Raw genomic sequence first — 19,717 nt, 5'->3', positions numbered from 1 at the left:
AAACAGCCCTTGGAATTGAGGGATGAAGCTGTATCCCAAAAATCTCAAGTTTACCCTTTTCTACCTTTACTTCAGTACACTTAAAATTCTTTTGTTCATGATTTGAAACTTCATCATTTAAATGATACTTTTAACAGGTTAACCAGTGAAAAAATCCCCAAACATCGACAGCCACTGAAATATAGATGAAATGTTATCACTAACGGCAATGATCATACTTAAATTACCATTCAATTTAATCCCAGTTAGGTATCACAACATGACCTACTGGCATTTCTCAGAAATTTCTCTGCATCATTATGTACTGATCTATAAATGTTTCCTTCAGTATAAGCTTCCTTTCCAAAAGGAAATCATTGTACAAAACTAATTCATTTTTAATCACAACTTTTTGCAACAAGTGGAATATTGTTAAATAAAATAAGCATAAAGCCTTTTAAAAAAAAATACAAAGACATTCCCTAAACAAAAGCGGTGTACAGAAACAAAGGATTTCAAACAAAAACTTTGTTTAGCACTTTGTTTTAGCACTTAGAAGAATAGAATCAGCTGCCAAAAGAAAAAGCAAGTCTATTTCAAAAGAAAAAGATTGCATGACATCAACTATACAGCTTTGTGGAAAAAAACAACCTGCTTAATTTCTAGAAAGGGTTGATGACAGCAAAAAACGTGTAAAGTGGCAATCAGAATTTTCCAGTAGCAACGCAATACAACTTCAAATGTGACTATATGGTAAATCAAAGAAATAGCAGGGGAAAGCAACAGTCCAGTTCTTGGTGAATCATCAAATACTGTTGTCTGCTGATAGACCAAACATCAGAAGTCTTATCAGATAAACAAGCTATCGTAAAAATTAAGTTCCTATGCAGGGTGCTAGAACCGAGACAATATTTTTTAAAAAAAAGTTAAGGTGAATATATGTATGTCTATTTGACCACAAAAAAGACATATTTGCATCTGCTTCCTTCCAGTCTAAATATGAAAGAAATAAGGCTAAAGCTGTGTTTATGCAATTCTATGGTTGCAACAATGCACACAAGCAAAAAATTCAAAGTTACACTTCCCATAGCAATTTTAACTCAGCTACATTTTGTATGCAAAGAACGTAAAGTTACAGTATGTTATTCTGCCTCTTAAGATATTACAAATACCAAAGTGGGAATCATAACTAATTTTACCAGTTTGCATGAGTACAAGATCTCAAAGAGACCATTGCATTAAACATCCAAATGACTCTAGCAATTTGTTTATTTCATTTATGAACCTGCTGCTGCCCCTCTACTGTCTCTGGTCGTTACAGTTACACACAGAAACATTAAGAATGTGAGAATACCACATGCTCTGCTCAATTTTTTTTTACTTTAATTTTATTTAGACGAAATAGAACTTTTTACTGTTATACAGAAGAATAAATATGACAACACTGCATTGTCATCAGTGCTAACATTAAAACAGACTCTGAATTCTGGTCCCAGTGATTAGAATCGCTGATTCCCACTCCCCTCCAATTCTTCCATTTGTAGTATTACCAAACTAAATACCACTTTTTTTCCTCAGATCCATGATGAGGAAAGTTAAAATCCTATGTGATTAGCTCAAAGCACAATTCACTTCAGAGTACCAACCCAATTCAGGGAAAACATTTGTATGAGCTTTATGCCTTCACTATGTCTTTGAAAATGTTTGTATCAATATACTCAAAAAAAAAATCAAAAACATATTTAACTGAGATGTTTCTCTGGCGAAAAACACCTTGAGGTAACAGAGTTGTCACCCTTGTTTAAGCAAGAAAAGTGTAGGAAAAGAAGAGCAACCACTTTGCCAGTAAATAGTAGGAAACTATGCATAATGGATGGAAGCCTTGGGCCTATGAAGCAATATTATTTACTGAAGAAAATCAAAAATGGATTATTACAATGCCAAAGTGCTACCTCGGATTTGGAAGACAGATAACCTGCCTCAGAAAAGGTAATCTGAGTGATAAAAATTGAGAGGTTCTTTGATTCAAAAGAAGTAATGCTATTAAAGGTTAAATGTGTTGTCATAAGATTAAGTCTCATTTACACCTTTCTGTTTTTCTCATCTGCCACTTGAACGAGGAATCTGTTGTGTATTCTTTCAATCTACACTCTATCTACCAGCAAAGCTTATATGCTTGCATATGAATTTTCCAGATATTTAAAAAACTACCTGCAGTAATTAAAACTGGATCAAAACAATACTTGTATCTTCTTATACAAACAATTCAGTTGCTTTGGGGTCATATAAATAGCTGTAGGAAAGTTCTGGACTGTGACCAGGATTAGATAACTTTATACACATTAATATTTGCAATTGAAAAAGAACTGATCAGATGACAGCAATGAAATAAAGAGCTTCTAGGTTTCATTATCTATACAAGAAAAAAGATTTCAGAGAATGAAGTAACGAAATTTGTTTCTAATAAGCAAAAAGGCTAGCTCTGTACTCCCCAGTTTTGTAATTATTTTAAAATTCTGAGGATTTTTTAATTTACATTTTGATACATTTTTCTCTGAGAAACACAGATACTGAAAAAAAAATCCACAAAAATGCAGAACGGTCTTAGGAACATATGACTGACCTATGAAGCCTTCAGTTAGTTTGCTAATCTCACAGAAAGCTATTTTATTTACAAGGGAGCATTCAGAAATATGTGGCTATCAGGAAGTGGTAAGATACGTTCCAACAGCAGTAAGGTTTACATCAGCTTAACTGTTAAACCCTACCCTCAACTTCCACCTCTGTTGTACTGGTACAACTGTTTGTACGGAACTGATCTATTCAGACCTGGAAAACAGCTGGATGAGTAGGAAATACTTAAAAGCTGAGACTAACAACGTAAAATGGTCTTTATAATCACCAATTCAAATCAGCCTGAACTCCTTCCAGTACCTGAAAAATCATAGAGCCTTTAAAATCCAGAAAGAGTAACTTGGCTTAGCTGACAAAGTCAAATTGAGCACAATAACCTCATAAAAAAGAAAAAGTCTATTTACCGAAATATTACCTTATTTGAAGATTTGACTGGCAGTTTGGCTCTATTACCTCCAAACCAGCTTTTGAGAATGCCACAAAAGCCAGAAGCCCATTAACTAGTAAATATAAAGGTGCATGAGATAATATATGTTCACATAAATAACCCATTAGACACATCTCATGAGGCATTTGTTTTCGATATTAGACTCAAACATTAGAATAAAGAAATTTCTTACAACAGGAATTAAGTCAATGCAAACCTAGTGCTTGGGAAGCCACAACCAGTTCCATTAAAAGTCTTAGCTTGAGAGTTCCCAAAGCTAATTCAGAACCACCAGTACAGCCTGCTTTTAAGCTTCTCAAGTCAACAGCACAACTAGGCAGCTGTTTCTGCTGGAAAAAACTAAACATTCTGTAGCTGTCAAATCTACCCAGTGTGTGGCCACAGGTGTCAACCTTAGTGCTTCAGAAGCCAAAGGAGAAAGACAAAAGAAATAGGTGTTAAGAGCTCCACTAACGGACACGGTCCAATATTCAAGTTTCACAAAAGTAATTTTAACTGTCAGCTCTTAGAAGCACAACTCACTTTTCTCCTCTGATTTGATTCTGATTATACCCAGAAGACAAGAGGAAGTATTTGAGTCTTTCTACAAAGTAAGTTAAAGGTTATGACCCTTTCGTCTGATGTTCTTGTACTGTTGAATCTGACTTCCTCAAAAAGATACAATATAGTCAGAGACTCTCAGACCTCAGTAACATTTCCACCACCTAAATGCTTCTGCTTAAATAGAATCATGAAAATATTAAAAAATAACATCCAATAATTCTATCGTCTTGAGTTTATGATGATGTGATCGACTTTAGCCAACAAATGCTCCATATATCAGAAGATTTTTAGGAAAGCTTATTTTTATAATATGGCTAGCAAAAATTTCTTTCTTTGAGTAAGGTGACTGCACAGATACACAAGAAAACAGACAAAAAAGAACAAAAAAGAAAAGATTACCACAAGGTCTGGAAGTAGTAGCGCCAGGAATTCAATATAGACATAGAATGGACATGCTTTACTACAGCAACCCTTCCATACAAATGGGAAAGGATGCAGCAGCTACTAAACCATTCAGGGCAGCAAAAAACTGAAGCAAAGCTGAATTACCAGTGAGAAGCTTTTCAAGTGTTTTAAGTCTATCATTTTCAGTTTGTCCTGCTAGGACACTGGAAGACTGAAAACTAGAATGAAAAAAATTATTAAGCATGTATTTAGTGAATAGTCTTTATGTTTATGATGGAAGTGGTTTTAATTACATTGTCTAGCATCCATCTAGTCACGCTTTCCAGATTTTCACTATGCAACACAAACTATTCCACTCATAGTCAAGTCAGCTAATACTTTACAAATAATCAGCCATAACTACTGCAAAACATGTTAACTCATACTGTTAACACACATTTAATGCGCAATGTGATTTTAATCTGTTCTGTGAGGTAGGTGAGTGATTTGACTGAGAATGATGTATTTATGTGAAAGTAGACTATTAAACGTATATTCCTGCTAATGTTGAAATAAGACTGTAATCTAAAGACCCTAGAATTTCTTTAAATTCAAAAGGCTTTGGAGCAGGGCTCTAGATACTTAGAGGATTTGCTGGATATAAGTATACTCTACACAAAACTCCCCTGAAAACAATGAGACACTGAGAAAGAAACAATACTACCTGAAGCATCTTGTAATCATCTTGATGCGAAATGCCTTTTTCCTTTTTTTCCTTCAAGAAATCCATTTCTAGAATACTATGTTTCTCCAGTAAATATTCTAATTCCTGTAAGGATTACAAATTAAAATACAGGAAATTAAACCTTTGTGAATTGTGAAAACACAAATTCAGGTAATCATTCTATCTAGTTTCACTTCTGAAAACTAAAACATTTCCTATCTTAATACACAGCATATCTCAACACTGAATCTCTCTAATATTTTTTTAGGTTTCTCTAATATTCATCACTAAAGTACCTTTCCAAAACAAAGAAACAAGCCAAAAGGTATTATGTTGACAACTGTATACAACAGATTCATCCTACTTCTCAAAAAACTATACTCTGGATCCACAGAAGTCATCACAATGCAAATATACAACTGAGCTGAACTATCTACAATGCACTCTCTCTCCATTATTATCTTCAGCAGAGATGAAAGGGTCTTGCCAGAAAAGCCTGACTGCAGTCTTTAAATTGAGATGTTTGAGAAGTACAAGCTATTTTAAATAAATGATTTCCATATTTTTAATGGCTTGTTTTGTTAATTTTAAGTTTTAAGAACATATTAAACAACCTTTAAAAAAAAAATTCACTAAAAAGGCAGAATTCCCAATTCATACAGCCCTAATGATTTCCATCTACACCCCCAAAATGACTATAACTTTGAGATACTCTGTGCTGATTTAGCTACTTGCAAAGAGCCAGCCTAGTATCCTCAACATGAGCCTCTCTCTTAGAGGAAGGAGAGTAACACTACTAGCAAAAAAAAAAACCCAAAATTATTTGCTATCCAAAGAGCTAAAGACCTTTTTTTATTTTTTTAAGAGGCTGTTGCCCTACCAAACTCATTCCTACTATACATAAGCCAATGGTAATTATTTCCACAGTCACGCAGACAGTTTAAAAAGAGATGACCTGCTGGTTCACTGTACAGCTACTCAAAGGCACAACTGAAGGGGTCATGAGGAGAACAGAAGGAGCAGGTCTGCTTAATTCAACCCTGTTCTTTGAGGAAATAGTAAAACCAGTTCTTGAGACTCAAATTCTTAGATTCATCTGTAAAGACAGGTACAGATTTTGCAACCATTCTTCATTCAGCACCTAGCTCTCAATCTCCTCTTACAGTCTGTACTCATGCTTCCCTTATGGCTTTCCTCTATACTCTTCATTCATACCAAAATCAATCCATTACAGACCTTCCTGTCTTTGGCTCTAGCAAATCATCCTCGTTTTCCTTTCTAACAAGCCAATTCCTTCTTCTCTACCACACCTTGATAGATATCAAGGAATAGCATTAAGAATACATGAAATAAAGCTTTCTTTCTCTTACTCTCCAGGGCCTTCAGTGACTAATTCAGACACATCATTAGAGGCAAAGTCCTGCCGGATACCTACACTCTATCATATTCATTGCAGAGGGAATATGAAGAATTTAGCTACCAGACCCTCCCCGCAAAAGCCTGTATTACGTTACATTCACAAAGACAGCCAAAAGCACCTTCAACTTCAGTGACCACACGCTCACTTTCAAAACATGGGGGAACCACTGCATCTTCTAACCACATGGCTGCGTGCTAAAGAAAATGTCTCTGTCCATCCCCCCCCATACTTTTTTTTTTCTAAAGGGTAGGCCAAATCATTTTTTATTAAAACACTAGAAAAATTCAGCCTGAAACAGACATGTAAAATGAAAAATTTCTATTTTGGCTAAATTTAGCTAATTTCTATGAAATTTGGCTTATTTCTATGAAAAAGCATTGCAAATCTCACATGAATACAACAGCCAAATCCCACTAGATTTAAATTCTGTGTAAATATCAAACATTTTTCTATGAGAAAAGTAGTCACACCTTTTTAATGATAAATTTTTCTTCTTCAGCAGTGCCAAGTTTAATTTCTAAGCTTGCAACAGTTTGTTGAAGGTCATTCTTTGATTCTTTTGTTCTCTGTATCTCAGCATCATGCAAAGCAATGGTTGATGTGACTAAAGACTTGTCTTCAATTAGATTCAAAGAGGCAACTGGAATATCTTCTTGAATCTAATTCACAAGAGAAACAAAATGGTAAAGAAAATGTTAAAGGGAATATAATATTCCAAGCAAGTTAATTTCATTTCCAGATGAAATTACAGAACTTAAGAACTGTAAACACTAAGGTTACTTAAATGTAACCACAATTCTCTGGCCATGCATGTTCTTACATGTAGGATGGCCAATAACAGTCTCTAACGATGGAACAGTAGCTAGTAATTCTTGATGCATTCACATCCATCTTTCCAACTTCCTTGCTGCTTTTCAAGAACACTTTAAGAGAAGGCTTTAAGAGGGAGAATGACAGATTCCTCAGTTTCCACTGCCTCCTGAGGCTGAAATACTCAAAGAGGTGAAAGTAGATGGGAATGAAACAATATCTCATCTCAAAGCATGATGCTTACAAAAAAAAAAACCTCTCTTTGGATTAGTCACTTCATGTTTTTACCCATTACAGACTGCAAAACCCTAGAAAGGAAAGTAGTTGAAAGGGATTCTAATTAAAAGACGAATACAACATTTTTGTGCTAAAACAAACATCTGAACCTGAAGCTAGACCAATACAATAAAAGTAATTGGGACATGTCTACAACATTTAGCTAATGCTGTTCAAGTGAATTGTAGAAGTACAGAAACTGAAATTGAGGCTTCTCGAACACACAACCCAAAACAGATGGGACATAAATGATCAAGCCTATACTTTCAGCATAAAGATAAATTATGAGAGATTTAAAATATTTTGTGGTATAATTCACAGAAGCCAAAGCTCTTTTAAAAAAACTTGTTTGTTTATATAACAGAGAAGTAACTTCAAAGGGAAAAACTGATAAGTTAAATTTGGCTGCCATTTTTTTGCAACAACGTTTTTGAAAGTTAACAGCACTTGAGAGTTGGAAAGGGTGGTAGACAGAACATCTCAACATGTTTATCAAGCCAGGTTTGACTAATTTGATTTAATCTCTGCCCTTAACATCTTTTAATCCCAGCAGATGCTCAAATAATGAATTAGCTTTTTGATTACTAAATGAGTATCTTTGGATTCAAAGAAACAAAAAAACAGCCATCTGAGACATCTTGAGTGTACATGCATACACAAGATCCAGTACACAAAGCAGACAAAAAACAAGCAGTAACTTGTGCTCTGATTTCCCCTTCCATGAGAAGCAAAAAGAAGTTATATGTTCTAAATCTACCTCTGAGTACCACTCTTATCTCAAGTCTGGCACTGTTGATAATGACATTGGAGTTTGAAAAGTGGCTCTGGAGATGCAATTACTGAAGAATATGGTTAACATCCTCCTCCAACAGGTGGAAGGATATTTTATGTCCACCATACTTCCTCAGTCATTTTCCTTAGCTTTATCCAAAAGTACAAAGGCTGGTCTCCATTTCAAAACAATATTAAATAACTCAACAGCCCCTCTTCCCTTGCAAAATGCTTGCTAATGTTGTACTCTTTAGTTTACATTATTTCCTGCATTAAAATCAGTGCAAATTTTATGTTTATGGAACTATGGGTCAGTCAGTAGCTGGCTAGAACAAGATATGAGGAAGACTGAAGTATAGCCTGTAATAAAATTTGGGCATACAATTATTCAGAAATAGAAAAGTATATTGCCTATTTTCAGTAAGATTATCTAACCAAACAACATCTTAAACAACTTAAAAGCAATATACCTAAGCCTTAGTATTCTGGAATATCCAAAGTGCTCTTACCAGAGAACACAGATAAAAACATAATGTTGCTGGCCTAGCTCAAACAGAAAGGATACCAATTATTCACATTTCACTGTTAGCTGAAATCAAAAAAGGATAGGATCTACTGTGGCTGAAGACAAGCAGAGGCTGAGCACCTCCCCAGTAAAAAAAAAAATCTGCATATCGAAATATTGTCACAGAAGGAGAGAAAGAACTTTCAATATGGACCCTGACTGTTATCGGTCAAAAGAAATTTAAAAAAAAAAGAAAAACCTAAGTAAAACACCTTTTTGATTATTATGAATTCCTGAGCATTGTTTGCATTTGCATATATTTCTCCACTTTTTATAGGCTTCTCCCAGAACACTTGGCTGGGGGGGGGAGGGGGGGAGTACCTGAGTCACTACTAACATTAAAATACTGGAGTTGTTCTAGCCACACTCTTTTTGGAACTGTGAACATGCAGAGGTTGCTCAGTTTAATCAAAATAAGTGTTTTGCCCAAGATGTCTAAATAGCTCTAGCAAAAAATAAATAAAATAAACTTTATTCTGAAATATATAGCTTTTAAAAATTCAGATTATGTAAATCTGACTTAATTGTGGATTACAGGTTGCACAGTGAGTAGCCCAAGGACTTGATGGGACTCACTGAAGCAAGGTAACTTAGCAATAATAACCTAGTAAGTGCTAGAAACAGGGGAGTCACAACCCAGCCCAAAGTACTGACTGAGTCAGAGAGAAACAAGAGCATTTTCTGATTCAAGTATATACTATTTTGCATCCTGAAAAAAGGAACTTTGCAGTCAATAAAACTGCTCCAAAAATAAACAGTCAGTGGCAATAAACATTCAGTTCCATGAGAGGCTAAATCTATGTCATTTCTGTCTACAGCAGTCTTGCATTTTTCTTGCTGACCTCCATACAAAAATTCCTTTCCCTCCCTTGCCCATCTGCTTATGTGATAAAAATAAGCCCCCACTCTCCTACGCTCTACCTCCCCATCCCCTTAAAAACTCCAAAGATTAGTTCCCAGAACTAATCTCTCCGCAAGGGGAGATCGAGCATACACAACTATGACTGCAGCAGATCAGGAGGAAGGAAAAAAAAGAAACCCATAAAAACCAACAAAACCGACTTAGACTGTCATGGAAGTCCACCTTTGAAAAGTAAGAAAGAAGAGTAAGGAAAAAAAATGTAAAAAATAAAATTTAATTTTAATTAAATTACTTTTATTAATTTTAAAAATTAAAGATTTTGTAATTCTAAAACCTTTTGAGAAAATATGAGATCTTGACAGCTTTAATCTCTGTAACTTTAATAGCAGTAAATTTGCTTAGAGAACTTTCCTGCTGCTGTCTCCTACTTTCATGCCTTACTGTATCAGCATGCCTTTAACATATTAATCGTCCTTTAACACACACCTCTCTCTTACAGTCTATATGAAAGTAATATGGTGTCTTACAATTATTACAGGATTTATGTATTATTCACTTACATGTTCCACACTAACAAATTAAAATGTACTGCACTTCAAACTCTAAGTCACAGAAATCATTTAAGGCCCAGCTTTCATTCTTACAAGGCAAACTAACCTAGATTGGGTAAGAAAAGTTACAATGCTGTGATATTTAATACATCAAGTTCTCATAATAAAATAGAGGAACTGTGGTTTTACCTGTTCTTTAAGAACAGCTGCGTTTAAAACACTGTTGGCTGTCTGAACAGCTGTTGCCACGTTATCATTTGATAAAGCGAACGGGTCAGAAGGAACAAGGCAGGAAGAAGGCACAGAGTGCTCCAGCAGAACATCCGGAGAAACATTCTGAGATGCATGGACTTCAGATACTAATGCAAGAAATAAAAACAGAAGAACAAAACATGATATGAAAAAGCATTCAAATATTAAACAATTCTGTATCTGAAAATCTAAACCTAGCAAAACCAGTGTATCAACAAGTATAAATAGGCTAATGTAAAGTTATCTACCTTTTACAATCTAATCTCACTAAAGAATAAGTCTGTACAAAGTTATCATATCTTTGAATACCATAGACTTAAGGATATTTGAAGTTGTACAGGGGGTAGTCACACTAAATTTACTTTGTAACTTACAAAGGTTTCATAAGACAACTGCCATCAAAAACAGTAGTCCTCCCACTCACAGACTTTCAGCTTCAGCATGATCTTTAATCAGTCTAAGACAGCCATAAAACTATACTTGTATGGTCCTAAATTTCCTAAATTTTTAAGGTTAAAAAAATCCTCACTGTGTCTTAAAGGACATATACAAAACAGCTTACCAAAAAACATGATAAAAGCAGTTAGTTTCTCACTTTATAAAAGAGATCAAAAGATAACAAAAGAAGTAACTCTATAGCTAATAAAACAACATAAGCGTAATTAATATTGGAGTGAGAGCTCTTCCATGCCTAAACACCATACCAAAACAGTTTATTTGAAAAGCTTTTGTGAAATGTTCAACAGTAGAAACCTGACATTTCTGACAGCAAGAGCCTTTCTGCTAGAGATAAGTAGTTCTATACCACCAAAAAGACTATCCAATTACGTTTTTTTTTGAAAAAGCAGCTCACATGATCATTACAGATCTGGTGGATTGTTGAAGATTTCACTATTCCTGAGCAAGCTTCAGCATTTCAATGTTACTGTTTTGTAGACTACAAAAGTACACATACACAGAGTAAACAAGCACATACATTGGCCTAATGGCATTCAAAAGAACACTCTAATCTTTGAATCCAGTTGCTCTGTGTATATCCAAGTTCTGGGATTCAGGGTAACATGGAGGAGTATGCAAACCTCATCTAGCAAAGGGAAGAAACAAAATGGACCAAAAGACGGAGACAAAAATATGAGGATGTTAAGTGCTGCAAAGATGGATTTGGACACACAGAAAAAAAGCTGAGTAGAAAATGGAAGCTTGGATGAAAAGCCTGGAGGATGGTATTTCAGCAAACAGAACAGGAACCAATTTAAGTAACCAGGACAAAACAAAACAGGACCGGGCCACCACAGCACCTCAACAGTAAACTCTTCTCCAGAATCTGAAATGGGACTTTTTAAGCTTCCTTTACCTAACTAGAAGTTACCTGTGGAACAAAGTATCCTATCTGTCTTTTCCCTCTCCATCCAGATGACTGTTCACAAAGAAAAGGCAGCTTCATATAGCCGTTACCAGCTCTGTTATTTCAAATGACAGAAATTGTGACAGGGAGAAAGAACTGTTTAGTTAAAAATACCAATATTATTACACTTGTAAAGTCAAGTGTTGAAAGCAGAGAAATATGATAGGACTTCTAACACATGCTCTTTGTCAAGTAAACTCACTAATGATGCACCTGAAATAAGCTATAAAGCTTCACTTTTACAAAAAAGCTATCTTTTAATACACTGAATTTCAGTTTGAGCTCACCAACCAACTCATGGAAAACAAACCAGAATAACTAAAATAACCTGGTAATTCTGACTGAGCAGACAAGCTATTTCTCTTAATAGAAGTGTTAAGTTACAAGAAAATACCGACCTTGACACAGATCTTCACAGATCTCTGATGATGATCAATATAGTATAGGCATAGTTCATATACAATTAATTTATCACTAGAAGTCATATAAAGTGAGACTGGGTTACAGACAGAGAATGCAGACTCTCAGAGATTAAAGCTACAGGTATTCACTTATTTTGGGGTATCCAATACTAGACATAAGACTTAGTTTTTCTGAGAATACAGTTTTATGTGGAACCTTCTACAATCAAATTGAGCTGTCAACGATTTCAGTTATCGTAATGAATGGTTAGCATTTTGAGGGAGAAGAAAAAAACAGAAACAAAATACCAAACTCTCGGTTGTCAAAATAAAGCTTAGGAAAGGAGGAACAACAACTGATGACCACCTCTGAACACTGTGGTTTAAAATCATTTGACTGAACATACGACCTTGCAGAAGACCACAAGAACAGAAGGCAACTCTCCAAGTCATTTTTCAGCCATCTTAATTAAAAAACTTTCATTTTTGGCAATATTAAGGATTCATAAGTTAGCAAATGTAATTCTAGGAATGTCTATATCTGTAATTCAAGTTCTATGCCCTCATCCAATCTTCTTGTGTATACACTAGGTGAAATTTCATTATCATTTTAGTTCAGATCAAAATGCACTTATGCAGAAGCCTTAGTTATAATGGAGAAGTTTCAGAACTGTGAATGAGATTCCCACCTGATAAAACTAAACCAGAAGACTGTACTCCAATAGCTCATGGACATTCTAAGTCCAAGGGGCCAGGCTACAGCTAGTCTGAAGTAAAACTCCTGAAACACATCTAGTATGGAGAATGACTTTACAGCACCACTTTATGGATCCTTTCCTACCCAGCTGCACAACCACTTGCTACGATAGGCACAGCCATTCTGACACAGTCTTTAAGAACAAACTGTTCTGCCACAGAATCTTGGCCTCATTCAATATAAATCCTCTAACTTCTTCGGTATGTGAAGCAGGAGTCCTACAACTCTTGATGGATTTCCAAAGAAAAATGGTGCTGTTCACTGATCAAAGCTGCAGTACTATGAAGAAAAGCAGCACATACTCACTTAATTACAGGCTATATCAAAAGTCACATATCCAAGAAGGCTGAAATAAGATGCAGATATGAATTATAGTCAGAACTTTACTTAAAGAGATAGCTGATCACCTTTGAACTCTTGACTTTCCAATATTAAGAATATTCTATTATAGGCTTGTACATAAGAACAGACAAAACAGTTTGTTAATAGAAGCAGAGATAGTAACTTAGGCTGTATTGGCTTGCTAATAGACGAAAAATTCTGTATCTTTATCCTACTAATAAAGCTCAAACAAATTTTGAAAATCACTGCAGAGATTCTGAAAAGAAGATCAAGTGCTTATACATGAACTGATAAATAAACATTTCATAAAAGCCACACAGGTTTTGAGCTTCAGAAACAAGACATGAGATCTGAAATATACCAATAAATTAAACGAGTAATATTTATAATTGGATGTTATTTATACCCAGAAATTAAGAGATGATACATCAGCAGGGCTCTCACATACAGAACAAACTACTAGCACCACAGTTCCTCAACATACAGGCTTCAGGAAAAAAAAAAAAGAACAAAAACAAACAAAAAAACACACACACAACCACTTTTGTCTTCTACTTCCCTTGTCACAGTTCACTAGCACTTTAAATTTTATTTCACTTTAAACTGTATCACTGAGCACTTTTAAGTTAAAAGTAACCTTCAGAGAGTGAAAGACTATTTTGTGTGTTGATTTCAATGAACTGTTTAAATCCCAATCCCACGGATGGCTGCTCAGGCACAACTGAAGAGACAAGGAACTCTATCCTGAAAGGCAGCAATTTCTGTCACCCATAATGTCAGAGCCAGAGTATAGGGATCTTCAGCCTGCATAATGCTGAATAAGCAACTTCAGGAAAAATAAACTGGAAATTACCGTATATATAGACATCAACTAATATACATTTTCCAATACACAGCAAACTAGCACACAATGGAATATGTCAAATACAATTTAAAATAAATAAATCCCAAACATCCAATAAACTTTTCCTATCACTGCCAGTGGAAAGCAATTGAAATTTATGAAAGAAAAACAAAATCCTTTCAAAATTCTTTATCTTCTTTCCCAGCTAAACAAACAGGAACAGCTAATACATTTGATTCAAAATAGACAAAGTACTTCCTGTATTTTTACATTGTTTTTAGCTTAATTAATCTCTATGTAAATGAATAGCTATTAGGAAGGGTTACATCACTTAAAGAATAAGTTGAGAGATACTTTAAAAGGCATCAACATTACATCCCATATGCTTATAATAAATGTTTTTAAAAGTCTCAGATGACATCCAGTGTTCTGTAACGCTGTAGTAGTTTTATTGGTTTGCTTACCAATTTTCTCCTTCCCAAAACAAATTAAAATCATTATATTTGTAGATCACTGATTTCACAGGATGAGGATGCATTTTCACATCTGCAGGGGAATACAGACTTCAAAAATGAGCAAAAACGTATCACTGTATTGCTTCTAAAAGTATAACTAGAATTAGAACCAACTGCCAAAGATCTACCCACCACTGAAGTTGATGGCATCTTCTCTATCGACTTCAGTTTGCACAAATGTCCTTCTATCAACAGGAAACACTTGGCTGCTTCTCCACACATACCAGTTCACAGCAACAGTGCCAAAACATAGACAAGGAAGAATACCACTCTGTGTTTTCAAAATTAATTCTTAATATTTGCAGCAAAATGCTCTTATCCACATTTTATTCTTCCAAAGGCAAACTATTCTAGAAAATAAATAATTACATATGCTATTCCAGCATCTGAAATCGTGATATTGAACATAATAAAAACTATATTTTTGATACTAACATTTAGACATTTTCCTAGAAAAGAAATCTTAATTTAATTGAATTTCACAGTTCAATAAAATAATTACAACTGCATTCACACGAATACAATCTCTCTAGCTGGAAAGAAAGAAAAATGTATTATTTAAAGCCGCTCTTCAGAATTAGGCATTTTTGACTTTACGTTAAGAGGGATAATTGATTTGAAAACAAAAAATGCTAACACATTCCAAAGATATGGCAATATCAGTCACAGGATCTTTATCATTTGATTAAACCAAGTGTTTAGAGTAATTTTTTAAATTGTGCCAGACGCACTCCTGCAAATTATTAAATAACTACTTCTCTTTTTTCTGCCAATGAGTACAGGCGCAAATGCACTGCTACTCTTCCAAATGCCATAGTGTGCTTTTCTATAATCTACTCTACTGCTGGGAAAATCCTTAACCTGAATTATGTGTGTATGTCTCCATACTGAATTTCTCTTAGAATTCAGCTTGCTAGCTGGAATGAAGAAAACGCATTTATAGGATTCCTTTTTCTATCCTACTCCTTCTATGGGGCTTTCACTGGCTCCTTAACAAGGACAGCACGTCTATCATTGCAAAAATACCTCACCTTAAAAAGAAGTTATTTATTTATTTTTAAGACTGAAATAAAATCCTTCAAATGTACCACAACAAATGTCTTTTATGTAGATATAACATCACTAAATTCTGGAATTTCTCACATAATTACAAAATATGTTTGATTTATCCATGTTCATGATGCCCACTTGCATGCATCAGTGAGGACATTGTATCTTAATATTTTGTTCCATGAAACTCCAAGGTACTTCACAATTCATAGGTCACACAACAGTCTGCTAACACCTTCCCCAACTCCCACACACAATATCTGAACTGAGGCAACTGGTTTACAGAAAATTGCCAAAATACTCAGTTAATCTCACTGTCTTTTAAGGTATCTGCAAGAAAGGAGAGAGGAGGTCGTATGCAATCCAATAAGCATGCAGCATGTATATGTATATTCTAGATACTCATATCTTAAAAGATATTTTACACAATTTCAAAGCAGAGTATCCCAGGTAACAGCAATGTCAGCAAATGAAAAGCAAGACCATTCCACAGTTGAATGTGGGTGCATACCATTATCAACAAAAATCATTGAACCTCATCCAATCATGACAAGAGGTGGAAAACATTCCCTCAGACCTCCTGAGAGATATCTTAGTTTTCTACTACTTTATTTTTCATTTTTTCCCCTAGTCAAGATGTTGGCATCCAGCAGAACCCAAAACATCATGAAAAGAAACAACTGAAAATGATTTCAACACAACAGTTGAAAACAGCACCTTTTGAGCTAAGCAGATGTCTGCTACATGTCTACAAACTTGCGCAGATTACCTGACCTCATATTGCCTAAACTGAATTCATAACAGAAATGTGGAAAATAGGCTTTGCATTCACACGGTCCACCTGCATTCTCACAGAATGTAAGACTACTGAAACAACAAGGAGAAAAAGCTTTTCCAGGAACTTGGAGGACTCTCTGTTATCTAAGCAGATGTTCAGAGAGCTCAATATCAGACTAAACATAAAATTTGGCTAAATTAATACAAGCAGTAAACCAACAGCTTCAAAATTGTACATGCTACCTCTAAATCCTTACGTGAAGCATATCAATGTGACACAAAGAAAGCATAGAAAAGACTCCCAAAATAACTGAAAAGAGGTCCTCTGACACACCTTTGCTCCAAAAAGTACTGAAAATATATTTTAGCCCAAAATTAATAAGTAAAACAAAGACAGGAAATATAGAAAGGAATCCACATATAAAAAACATTAAACAATTTTTCTAATATATGTAACCAAAGGATAAAAACAAGCCTTAAAAAAAAAGTTGTACTCTATAAACAGCCAAATTAATGAAACTGAGAAGTGTGACAGGCTTCCACATTAAGACACAAACTTTGGTGTCTAAGCGACCATTAGAGACAACAGAATCCTATTCAGTTCAAATGGTAGACAAAAAAGCTACTTGGCTCACCCTAAAAGCTGAATTCAGGTTTTGGTCAGCTGAATAGCTTTCCTGTTCATGAACTGAACTGATCAGATTTCCATTAAACAAATAAAAGTCATCTAGCTCACATAAAACACTGGTATTAGGGTATTTACACTTTAGTGCTGGTTTCCATACAATTGTGTTCTTGTCCTCTAGTTCTTGTAGTTCCTTTGTCTCCCATGGTACTAGGTTATAGCTACAACATTCAGGTTATAGCACTTCTAAACCTGCAAACATGCTTAATGAGCAGGCATCTTTTATAAAACAGAATGTACAGTGGCTGGATCCAACCATCCTTTCATTTGGTGAAGCACTAAGTCTATCATTACCCAGTTCCTGACTAGGAGAAAGACAAAAACAAGAACAAACTACAGCCCCCCCCCCCCCACACACACACCCTGGAGACATGTAATCAACAGAGACTATACACCTTTCGAGCTTAGCTGAAACTAGCCAGCATACTCAAAACCTATAATGGAGGAATATGGGCTGAAAGCAATAGCATAAGCTTCATTTCCTCAGGAAACCAGGCTAAAAAATAAATACTGGCACCTCATCTGCATGTAACACCACCGCATCTCAACTAACTCTTGCAAACATAATTGTTCTGAATCCACACAGTTAGGAATTCACTGAAAAAGCATCTCCTGCCCTGCCCCCCTCCCCTCCTTTTTAAGACAGCTCTTGTTTTAGTTTGCACAATCTACAGCGGGCCAGATTCATGAGCCTCCGTCTCAGTCAAAACAGTTCCTCTCTGGTGAGCATGGATGTACAAGGCTTCTCCCCCCACACTGTTCCCATATTTGGGCTCCTTCTGAAGCCCAGAGCTACAAAAGAGATGCTACCAAAACAAAACACTGACATACTACGCAGAGACACAGATTCTGCTGCTGCCATTCACTGTCAGTGACAGATATATTATTCGTAACCTTAGAAAAGCAGTGATGACACCAAAATCGGTTGACATGCAAGCACAGTGCTAAATTTCAAGATTCCCCTTACAGGCGTAAAAGTACACAACTTGGTATCTACAGAAGTGCAAGAAAAATTATCAGTTTGCGCTTATCTTCGGGGGTGGGGGGGACATACAGAGAAAGCATAAAGTGGTCATTACTAGCACTTCAGTAAACCACAACCACAAAAACAAACCTACAACTATTTGGTTTTATCAAGTTGCATAGAAACAAATTTCTATTACTAAATATCTGAAGAAGAAACACAGCAAAACTAATTTAAGAATAATTATTTCTTCCACTGAAGTATCTTGCTTTTCAGTTAAAAGGAACATCCTAGATCCTTTAAAATACTGGAGAGTTACTTTCGTAAATTAAAAAAAGTGTACCAAATGGTCTCCAGTAACATCTTTAAAGTCAACAGAAACACATTAACACAGTGGTGGAATCTAACTGCTAAAGAGCTCAGATTATATATTAATACTTAATATTAATAAATGAAATTATTTGAGAACAGCACAGTTGTTGCATTTCTTCTGCTCAAAAAAATGTTTATGAATTCAAAGAGCAGAGGTCCCCTGTAAAGTGTCTTACAACAACAAGCCAAGCAAAAATCATGAGGTCTCTAGCCAGTCATAACACTTAATATAGTCATTCCCTTTGAAGCTCTACTGAGAATCAGAAAGACTAGGTATAAGGCAGTAGAATATTCCATAATCTCTAACTTCTTTTAGAGTTCCAAGTGCTCTCAATTCTGAACTGTATTAACTGCTTAAACATAAGATTTAAAACCCCATTCTTATGCAGAAGTCTCTTCTTTCCAGAGAACAACTTAATTTCATTTTGAATTGTTTTTAGAGGTGTCCCTGTTTTTCACCCTTACAAATACATTTACGGAATCCATGGTAAGAAAATGCTGACGTTTTGAGTAGTCACCTCACATTCCTCCACAGCCCAGACACTGGGCATACCGTAGAGATTCTTTTTAGTACTTCCCCATATTAGGACTGGAAAGGAAAAAGGGAATCTATCACATGTACAACGACACCAAACTAGAAGTACTACTTGCGTCTACTTCAGGTAAAACAGCCAGAAGGAACAGACTTGCTACATTGGTACAGCAGGCTGTTTTGCAAACATTGCTAACAGTAGTATCAAAGATGTCTAAGTATAGTTAGATATCTAAGACTGCACAAATGCAAACTATTTTTTTTCTTTCACTCTTTGCTCACTCCGTCATATTTGTGTTGCATACTTTCCACAGAGCTAAGCTGTTTGGAGCAGCCCCATTTGCTATCTTTATGTTTATACAGCATCCATGGGGTGGGTACTTGATTGAAAGTTGCAACCACAAGAGATGAAAGAAAAAGTCTGTTCTCACTTTAGAGTAAAAACATTATTTCCTTATTTGGCCACACTGCTAGAGAACCCTACCATGAAAAGAGGTACACATTGTCTCAACAGCCCTGGTGGGAGGAAGAATGGTTTCTCTTGTATGAATTATTATTTTTCTCCTTTTCTGAACCAGCATCCATAATTAACAAACGTTTGGAGATCTAGAGAACTTCACAGAACAGACTATTTGCACATACTAATAAACGTATTTTATCATACTGTAAATCTATTGAAGAAGTGAAATCCATGTACAAAAAGACAGTAAGAAGCCCAAGTGAAATTTCAAGGGCAAAATTACTCACTGTAATCAACACTGGGGCATTAGAAATCAGTTCTGATTACTTCTAGACCTGTTAATCCAATATGCTATACTTGCACACTAAGAAATACTAAGACTGGTTTCGATGTT

At 35.3% G+C, this 19,717-nt stretch overlaps 1 protein-coding gene across 10 annotated transcripts in view; it reads right to left on the bottom strand.

Moving 5' to 3' along the window:
• Nucleotides 1–19,717, bottom strand: part of CCDC91 (coiled-coil domain containing 91) — a 174,738-nt gene that overhangs the window by 126,350 nt on the left and 28,671 nt on the right. For 9 of the 10 annotated variants that reach the window (XR_010390784.1, XM_064517416.1, XM_026102420.2 and 6 more), the window contains exons 4-6: nucleotides 10,157–10,326; nucleotides 6,603–6,791; nucleotides 4,713–4,817 (exon numbers count right to left, since the gene is read on the bottom strand). Coding sequence is in view for 9 of the 10 variants with exons in the window: in XM_064517416.1 (XP_064373486.1) it covers nucleotides 4,713–4,817; nucleotides 6,603–6,791; nucleotides 10,157–10,326 (464 nt within the window). In the remaining variant the exon portion in view is untranslated. The remainder of the gene's footprint in view (nucleotides 1–4,712; nucleotides 4,818–6,602; nucleotides 6,792–10,156; nucleotides 10,327–19,717) is intronic. The other variant, XM_064517463.1, reaches the window with a different exon arrangement.

Source organism: Dromaius novaehollandiae, chromosome 1 (assembly GCF_036370855.1).
Source record: "Dromaius novaehollandiae isolate bDroNov1 chromosome 1, bDroNov1.hap1, whole genome shotgun sequence".
Taxonomy (NCBI): domain Eukaryota; kingdom Metazoa; phylum Chordata; class Aves; order Casuariiformes; family Dromaiidae; genus Dromaius; species Dromaius novaehollandiae.
The sequence above is the reverse complement of the archived record's forward strand: the minus strand, read 5'-3'. Positions and strand labels throughout refer to the sequence as shown.